At 41.8% G+C, this 9,868-nt stretch overlaps 1 protein-coding gene across 1 annotated transcript; it reads right to left on the minus strand.

Moving 5' to 3' along the window:
* Positions 1 to 73: 73 nt before the first annotated feature.
* On the minus strand, positions 74 to 9,278 carry TCP1 (t-complex 1; the record flags this gene model as incomplete). The annotated part of the gene is made up of 12 exons (XM_081997039.1): positions 74 to 287; positions 530 to 693; positions 997 to 1,189; positions 2,234 to 2,357; positions 3,683 to 3,858; positions 4,191 to 4,317; positions 4,939 to 5,120; positions 5,951 to 6,061; positions 6,411 to 6,508; positions 7,102 to 7,230; positions 7,576 to 7,661; positions 9,206 to 9,278. The coding sequence occupies 12 exons, from the start codon at positions 9,276 to 9,278 to the stop codon at positions 74 to 76; spliced, it is 1,677 nt and encodes a 558-aa protein (XP_081853165.1).
* Positions 9,279 to 9,868: the final 590 nt, after the last annotated feature.

Here is a 9,868-nt window from a genome sequence, read left to right on the forward strand (position 1 = left end):
ACCACTTGCTTTATTAACATTTTAGTTACAAGAGTGGGAAGTGTAAGTGAGACAAACATAAATAAAACCTAAGTTATTCTTCAAGTGCTCCAGAGTGAACTGCATCCTCATAGCACCCTCTCTCTTCTTTAGTTTCAGGGTGCAGTTTAATAAGATCATCAATTCGGAGAATAGTTATTGCAGCTTCTGTTGCAAACTTCAGGCTCTTTGTTTTGACCATGGTTGGTTCAAAGACACCAGCTTGCTTGTTATCTCGAGGTTTTCCATTGATCAAGTCAAGACCAATCCTGAAAAAAAGAGCGTCAGATGGAGAGGTAGAAAAAGTAGGAATAGTTGACAGTATGCTGTTTCACTACTTAGTAGTAAGTCTCAGTGACACACACATAGGGCTGAAGGACAGAGGGAGAAAAGTTCAGTGATAACCTACACCCCATCACACACAAATCATGGCTCAGTAAACTGGCAGAAAATTTTCCATCTAAGTCAGCAACCCACTTCAATTTTAACAGCCTTCCTGATAGATACTTGCCATTTCAGATTTTTGCGATCTGGGTTAACTTGAGCCTCGTTGTGGAATGCTCTCAACTTTGCAACAAGATCTGTCGCATCTTGAGCGGCATTTACTGCCAACGTATTTGGAATTATTAACAGGGATCTTGCAAATTCTGCTATTGCAAGTTGTTCACGGGATCCCTAGAAAGAAGAAAAAGTTTTAAAACCAATTGCTGCAACAAAAGAGGAAAGAATACAGCCATGATCAAGTGTCAATAGTAGGGATTTTCACATGCAAAACCTATTTTAAGGCCAAAGATCCATATAGTCTATCAGAGAAAGAGTAATGCCTATCCTCCATTTTAAAGAAGCATATTACAGAATGTAAGATGATCAGGTTTTCATAAACCACAGAACCATCTAGTACAAGAAAATAAATGCTCGAAAATTCACATTGTCCTAGTTTAATAAGTACAGGCCTTTACTTCTTCGTGCAAGACTTACCATGCTGGTTGCATAATTTTCAAGATATATTGAAAGTGCTGCCTCTACAGCACCACCACCTGGGACAACAGACTTGGATTCCAATACCCTTTTAACAACACAGAGAGCATCATGTATAGATCGTTCCATTTCATCACACATGAAGTCATTAGCTCCTCGTAAGATAATGGATGCTGAGGTACGAGCCTTTGTACTAGGTAAAAAAAAGGAATCTGAAGTCAGCCATGTTGAACAAAATATAAATTAAAACTCTTCTTGCTAAATTTTTTCTTCTAAAGCCAAGTTCAGTTAAGCCAGATTCTTTCAACATTTAAGTGTCTCAACACTGTTATGCACCCTTGAAGGGTATGTACATTGCAACTCAGTAAGTCTATATATAGTTAGATACCAGGAAAGTTCTCTTTTGCATAGCCATCCAGTGAGCTAATGGCTGCCAACATTACAGTATAAGCAGCCGTGTAACTGCCACACAGGTGCCATGGTCAGAATATTTCATTCACACACAAATGAGACTACAGCAAGTTGAACACTGAGAAGGGATATTGAAGCAGTGGGAAAGTTAATATCCAAGGTATATTCTTGTTAAACAAACTGATCAAGTCCTCAGGTACCAGACAGCAGCGGCACACTAAAAACTTCAAGAGAAAATACTGTGTGTGTGGAGGACAGTTCATAATTGGTGTTGCTCTTACCCATTAAAAAAAACAACCAACCCTAAGAAAAATACCCTTTTAACAGCATGGCCCATTACATCCTACCAAGCAGATGACCGATTCAATGAAACCAGCAGAAGTAAACCCTAGCCTGCACCTCCTTATTCAAATGAAATTACTCAGGTGGTGCCTACTTCCCTTTACCGTCTGTAAAGGGAAGCCAATGTGACTATACTGCTAAAAACCAGGTAAAGGAGGATGAAACAAGTGCTGTAATAATATCTCTAGCAATTCAAAAGAATTTTATTGTAAATTTTAGAAAATTGTTTCTAAAAAAAATTTTAAGCCTGTCTAGCAATCTGGTTGTCTCATACATGATTGGCTGATGAAACAGGTGTCCAGCCCCAGCAGAAGAGATTAAATACTAATACTTGCACTCTCATTTCCAGTGGACTTGTATACTTTCCCATGCGTATAACTACTACTCATGCCTCTCAGATAGCATGGGAGTAAACAAACTGCATTTTATCTCAAACTTAGTAGAAAGCATACACAAAACTGAGTATTTTAAAGAGGATCCTTACTTCTTGATTAAAATCAACTCATCGTCACAGATTCTCTCTTGAATGACTTCTTCGGCCTGTCCCAGCATTAATGCCTCAAAACTCTCCTCACCTTCAAGGTTTGCAAGGGTTGAACATATGGTTGCTTGAACAAACAAACAAACAAAGTGAAATTAGCGTTCAATTCCAGGACATCCTTTGCCACCTTCCCAGAACAGGCATACAGAAAAAGAGAAACTGAAAACAGAAGTAAAAGCAGCAATAAGAACATTTTTCTTAAATTCAACACCACTTCTAATTCTCAGGTAGCAATTCAATATTCCAGTGTATAATTGATACTGCTCTTTTTGCTCAACTTTTACAGCACTTACTTTTCCACAGCTAGTGCAAGCTCCTGCGCTTTACCATAATGAAAATGCTTTCTTGCACATTTAAGAATTGTCAGATAAAAATCTGTGTAGGACCTGATTTTTTTTTCTGTATGTATTTAATGATTTAGGAATTTGTCATTTGTCTTGAACTATCAAGGTCCTTCACACACCTCTCCAAACAGAGGCTTATGAATGTGTGCTTAATAAAGGTTTCGGAACAAATAGAGATTCTGGCTCCCATTTCCAGAAAAAGACAGTCTTCCCAGCGCAAGGCAGCATCTTCCCCCCCAGCCCCCAGTAAATCTTTAGCAGTCAACTCCTATGGTACCCATCTACTTAAGACCGAATAGCCACTTAAAAGAAGCAGTAAAGTTAAGCCTGACAGGAGTGGCTCAGCTCTACTCATCCTCCCTGTCCTGGTTTCAGCTGGGATAGAGTTAATTTTCTTCAGAAGCTAGTATGAGGCTATGTTTTGGATTTGCAATAAAAATAGTGTTGATAACATACTGATGTTTTCAGTTGTTGCTAAGCAGTCAAGGACTGTCTGGTTTCTCATGCTGGCCTGCCAGCAAGAAGGCTGGGGGTGCACAAGAAGCTGGGAGGGGACACAGCCAGGACAGCTGACCCAGGCTGGCCAAAGGCATATTCCATACCATATGATGTCATGCTGGGTATATAAAGATGGGGGGAAGAAGATGGGGGGACATTCAGTGATGGCATTTGTCTTCCCTAAGTAACCGTTATATGCCCTGCTTTCTCGGAGATGGCTGAACACCTGCCTGCCAATGGGAAGTGGTGAATTCCTTGTTTTGCTTGCGTGTGCAGCTTTTGCTTTACCTATTAAACTGTCTTCGTCTCAACCCATGAGTTTTCTCACTTTTACTCTTCTGATTCTCTCCCTCATGCCACCATGGGGCAGTGAGCAAGCGGCTGCATGGGGCTTAGTTGCTGGCTCAGGTTAAACCAAGACACCCTCCTTGCATGGCTTGCATGTTAAAAAGCCGTGTTTTGAAAATTAGTTACTAATACCCTAAAAACAGCTTTTACTTTAAAAAAAGGAAAAAAGAAAAAAAGGATATTTATTGTTATATATACATACCTCCAGATGCCTTAGCAATCCGCTTAAGGTCCTTTTTTACAACTCTTCGTACTGCCATAGCACCAGCATCAACAAAGTATTTCAGACACATATCATCAATACCTCCAGTGGTGAGAATAACATTGGCACCAGTGGCCAAAATCTTCTGGATCCTTTCTTTGGTAATATCTGATTCTCTGCAAGGATAAAGTCAAAGTTATAAAAATGTATTTACAAGTCTGCAATCACATTCTGTCAACCAATGTCCTGAAATTTTAATGCAGAGCTCTGCAAGGAGAAGGAACCATGGCACAAACATACTTGGATTTCTCGAAAACTGACTTAATACCAGTTCTGCCTCCAGAATTGAAGACTTTTACCATTAATATTTGGTATTGTTGGAAGTGTTAACATTTAAAACATTTTTACCTCTTGTGCTCAGCCAAAATTACATTGAGCCACCTCAACTGAAGAGACCAAAATCAGCCTGTGAAACCCCACTGTCTCAGTTACTCAAGCTTCCACACACCTCTGCCGTATCTGGTCCAGCTTCTCAGGGTCTGAGATAACAACCTGAACACCAAGCTTCATTTTTGCTTTCTGCAGGCTGAAGTCAAGGCATGCAATCTTTGCATTAACTATCCTCTTGGTCATACCTGACAAGAAACAACAAAAACAAAACAAAACAAGCTTTTGTAAAATCGAGTTAACAGATCATCAAGTTCGCATTAGAGATTAAAACCAATGCTACTTTCACCTTTCAGATTTCTATTCAGTTTGCTTCTCTGCCTCCAGTTCTGCCCCAGCACAGAAAATGCTAACAAAGACTTTAAAAGACAGAATTTAAAAAAGAAAAAAACCAACTATAACCTCTATTACCTTTTTACAGACCCCATCCCCAATATGTGAATGACCATGAAAAGCTGACTCACAACCTTTAGGTTACCTAATCACAACACAGCTCTGTTAAATTTAACAGTTCCCTACAAACAAGGGAGGTGCTTACATTCCAGAAAATCACACTGTTATCATGCTGATACTGAGCCAGGGAAACTACAGTAACTTACCAACACTCTGTGGATCACTACTAACTGGCAAACCCCAACCTAGAAACCACTGGTGAAGTGGTAAGGGGTTTTTTGTGTTCTCGTTTAATTGTTCTGGAATTGAAAACTCACATGATTTGCAACTCATGCAGTCAATAAGAAGATCCATGCAGAAAGACTAAGAGGATTGAGCTCACACACAAGCTTTACGAAACGTAGTTGTGTTCTTACCCTGTGAGCCCACCACGCAGTTCAGAGCATAACCGTTCACAAGTATGCTCTCTTTTTGGCTGCGGCCATGTGCCTTCAAAACATTAACAGAGTTGATTGGATACCGAGCCTGACCCTTCTGGTCTGTGTATTTAACTGCCAGTGCAGCATCCACCACCATACTGGCAAAGAAATCACCATCACTAAAATGCTGTTAAGGTTAAAACTGAAGAAGAAAACTAGTAGTACACTTAAGGGGAAAAAAAAAAGTCACTACCAGTGCCCAAACTGTGAGTCAGAAAACATTTCAAAAAAAAAAAAAACAAGCCTCCAGAAAGGTATAGAAGTGCTAGCTCTCTTTATCATTCCCTTGAAAGAATGAGTAACTCCCAAAGCTGAAACACTGGCACAAAAGTAGGACAGGCCAGTGTGATGCCTGCATTTTACACATCTTTTGCTCCTTAACAAAAATACCTATCCTATGGTCAGTCTGCATTCCCTTATTAGCACAAAGGCTAAAAATGCAGGTTCTTCTGTGACTATCAAGTAAAATACAACCTTCTTTCCTCTAGTACTTACTCCCCAGGTACTTGACTCCTCTGAGGCATTCTTCCATTCACACAATTCCTCATCTAGTCTCACTAACATGTTGTGACGAAACAATACACTGTTAAAGCTATTGTGATGTGCCTAACCAGGTTTAAATAAATTCAAGGAGTCTGAGCATGCCATATAATAGTATCCGTGAAACATTTTCCACATCCCTTTTAGAAAAATGACAGCTTGAATACTATACCCCATTCATAAAAAAATACAATTTATATACGATATAATTAAATTAATTAAAATTAATTTATAATTTATATACTATATATTTATATTTTATAATACTATAATACTACAGTTAATACTATTTATACTATAAAATACTATACCACATTCACAAAAACTGCTACGAAGGAAAATAGTCTAACTACTCAGGCTCTCCACTCACTCACTCTCACTTAAGTAAGTTGATGAAGTCAAAGGATACATTCCTATTATTTTAGAGGACATTGATGTTTTAGCAGCATTAATTAGGCACTCCCTGCCCAATTCATCTGTGTTAATAATAAGATTTTCATTGATGTAGCGAACTGCTTCCCTGTAGAATAAAGACAAATACTGGTAAAGAGTTTCACTCCCACAAAGACAAAAATCTTGCATGTTTTCAGCCCTTCTAAATGTTATCTTAAAGAACACAAGGATGAAATCAATTCATCTTCTAGGACAATGACGCGACATTTTAATGTAAGACTACAGAAATTCAAAATAAATTTGAAAACCCCAAACCATAAAAAAAAGCCCAAAATACACACTCAAACCAAAACACCATATCCACTTTGCACCAAGAGGTTTGTATTAATGTAATCACAAATACAGACATAAACAAAAAGCATGCAGTTATTATACCTTAAAAAATGCAATGTACTTCAACTCTATTAGTTTCTTACTTGCAAGCAAGTCGGTATCCACCAATAATGGAGGTAGGATGAATTTTCTGTTTCACTAGCTCATCTGCATTTTTTAGAAGTTCGGCAGCAATAATTACCTGTTTGAAATACAAACGCTAAGTACATGTATTCCATACAAGCAAAGTAACTACTTGTTGTCACTAACTGGAAAGTAAAATCACAAATATTTCAGTGTCTACTCAGTACAATATTCAGTGTCTACTCAGTGGAAAGAAGTACTTGCAATCTAGAATTATAGTTTCTGACATCAGTTAAAAGCCACCTGATTCCATCCCCTGACAAGTTATTCAAGTCTCAGGCAAGTTTTCAACACTCAGCATCCTTATTAGCCCTAATAATTTTTAATAACCATGAGAAATTAAAGTAAGACCCTTAATTCAGAATCTATCCTCAATCTTTCAGAGAGGAAAAAATACACAAACTGCAGTAAGCAAACTGCATTCCAGAGCACCAGATGCATGTGAAAACTAGTGTGTCTAAAAAAGCACAGGTCTAATTTCTTTATTCTGTAATTTACTTTAAAAAACTGTTATACAGTCAACCACAAGGTTCTTCGTTCTGTGTAGTCGATCCACATTGCATCAAGATTCATAACAGATAAAACAAAAGCCACACTGTGATTATGGAACATTGACTTTTGATGTATCTGCCTGTAAAACTTTCTACGTACCACTGAGGTTGTCCCATCGCCAACTTCTTTGTCTTGCAGGTCTGCCAGCTCACAAAGAACTTTTGCAGCCGGATGTTCCACTTCTAGCAGTTTCAGAATGGTTGCACCATCATTAGTAATGGTCACGTCCTAATTTTCAGAAATCAAATGTTAATATGAAGCACATTTCTATTATATTTTCACTGTTGTGTTTCAAGAAGTTAATTATTCTTTGTGAATGCTCATAAAATAACTATTTATACCACATGCTTACTGCTTCTTTTTAATCAGGAGTCCCACTGTAACAACATAAATGTTACCAGTACAGAAACTGCACTTTCTTTTTATCAGAAAAGCCATCTTCTCCCACCCCCTCCCTCCCAGAAACATGGAAAGAATATGAATGCACACGAGACCTACGAAGCACATCAAGTGGAAGCACTTTTACACAGGAATACAAGTCCTCCTGACACCTTTTAAATAAAGTTTTCTTACCCCAATATCGTCCACCAACATCTTATCCAGACCAACTGGCCCAAGAGAACTCTTCACAATGTTGGCAATAGCAGATGCAGCAGTAACTGAATAAATGAAAGAAAAAAGTTATCTTTCCAACTTTGGCACGATTCAAGTTTACAAGAGAATGTGCCAAGAACCTACAATTCAGAAACTTGAGATAAAGTGACCTAATTTAGGATTAGGTTTCAGCCTAGTTAAGACAGTAATGGCTTGCTGCTACTAAAAAATACAGTCTGTGCCAAACCTCACTCCTCCCTCCAAGCTGGTTCAGCTAACTAATCTGGCAAAACTAGCCGATCAAAAAAAGAATGTCTTTCTGCTGGTTTCGTAAGATGGAGGACATTACTGTGATCAGGAGAGCACTGGTGGTAGCTTAGCAGAGGTTGGCAGCACTGCTTCTTTTAGCAGTGGTAAGTCATGCCATGAAACTTCACTGTCATTTATTCCTCAGTTCTAGGCAGGTATAGAACAACGGTATCACCACATATCAATTAGTAACACACCTTTTTGCCCTGCTCAGGTCTCTGACTGAAACTAAATACTTATTCTGCAACTAAGTCAAAGAACGTCAAAAATGACCTTTTAGTCACTACTGAAGTAGCATGAAACCTCTAACACAGTGGCTTGTTGAAAGACTGTTCTGCCAACTTCATATAGGAAAAAGATACAATCAACCTTCTCCCTTCAGACCGTGGCAAGTTTTTCTCTATCCCACAAGCATAGCCACTTAATCTTGAAATTGAAAAAAGTGGTAGTATGATGGGAATAGCGACAACTCAGACCTTCACTTTGAACTTCAAACAATAGAATTATTTTTTTGTTTCAGAGGAGTAATGGCAGCTTTCTGAAAGGAATAACCGTTGTATCATCAAAGTCGCCGTTATGAAGTATCTCAGCCGTGGATTAAGGTAATTCTCATGCTAATTGTTCTGTCTAAAGTATCATCAGAAGTGCATCACTCTCACTATCATCAGGAAGCTGTTCTTCAGCTTCTCCCTTTGTCTTTTACCTATTCAGAAACTGAGAACAGGCTGGGAATTTGCAGCCTTTTCCCAAGACTTAGGACAAATTCCTGAGAAATGCGGAACTCTTCTGAGAACTACCGTTAATAAAGACACTAATCTTGAGAACGGCTCCCACTTTCCGAAGCAAGTTATTTCCCTGTGGTAGGGAGCAGTAAGTTTCCCCAGCCGCCCCTTCCCCACCAAGGCCCCATGGCCAGTCTGCTGGCCTTGCCGGCTAAGGCCCTAGGCGCTCGGGGTGCAGCCGAACCGACCTCCAGTCAGCAGCCGCCCCCCACCCGGTGTGTGTCTCCACCAGGCAACGGGACGCGGGGTCAATTCGCCACTGAAGCGTTTGGCAGAGGCGCGAGATCGCGCCAGCCTCTCGTCTCCTCGTAGAGGCTGTAGAAAAGAAGGGAGTGCCATCCACCTCCCTCCCAAAGGCTGCTAGCGGCCCGGAACTGAAGGAGGCTAGCGGCAGGGCGGGGAGTGGGGGCAGAGACGGGTAAGCACATGGCGGCGGTAACGGCCACGCCATCTTACCTCCTGTCTGCCCCTCCCCCCCACAGCTCATCAAGCCCCTGCCGGCAGCGCGCGGCCGTTACCGTTTTGCGTGCGGATCGTGTCGCCGCTGGTCCGCTCCCCGAAGACAGCCAAAGGCCCCTCCATCGCCGCCATCTTCCCGCCCGGCCGCGGCGCGAGACGGAGAGAATAGGCAGCGCGCGGTGCCGCGGAATGGCCAGAGGGCCGCAAGGAATGCTGGGTACACCTACCCCCCGAAACAGTGGACGGACTGGGGACTGCCCCGCGCGCGGGAGGGGCGGGGCCACGCCCTGTCTACCCAATCCAAGGGCGCGGTACGGCCCAGCCTCAAGCCGCGATTGGTCCGTGGGGTTGAACAAAGGCGCCAGGCCGAGGGCGGGGCAGAAGGACTTCCAGGAGGTTCTAGAAAGTAGGGACTCGGGCGCATGCGCGCTGGATCCCTCGCCCCTCAGGGGCGCGGCGCGCGAGTAGGTGGGGTCCTGCCACCGCCCACGGCTTCCCCTAGGCGAGGGCCGGCGGCGCCGGGTCCTGCGTACCCTTCGCGTCCCCTCCACCGTTGCGGTGTCCATAAGAGCTCCGGATGACCCCGCAGCGGCCGGGGAGAGGGCAGTGGGATGGGCAGGAAGCTATCGCGCGCTTCCAAGCGGCGCCTGCGCCCGATTCAATAGCGGTAGATCCGCAGCCTGCAGCGCAAAAGCACCAGTTTTGCTTTTAACAACACTAGG

This window comes from Phaethon aethereus (genome assembly GCF_964289735.1).
Source record: "Phaethon aethereus genome assembly, chromosome: 3".
Lineage (NCBI taxonomy): Eukaryota > Metazoa > Chordata > Aves > Phaethontiformes > Phaethontidae > Phaethon > Phaethon aethereus.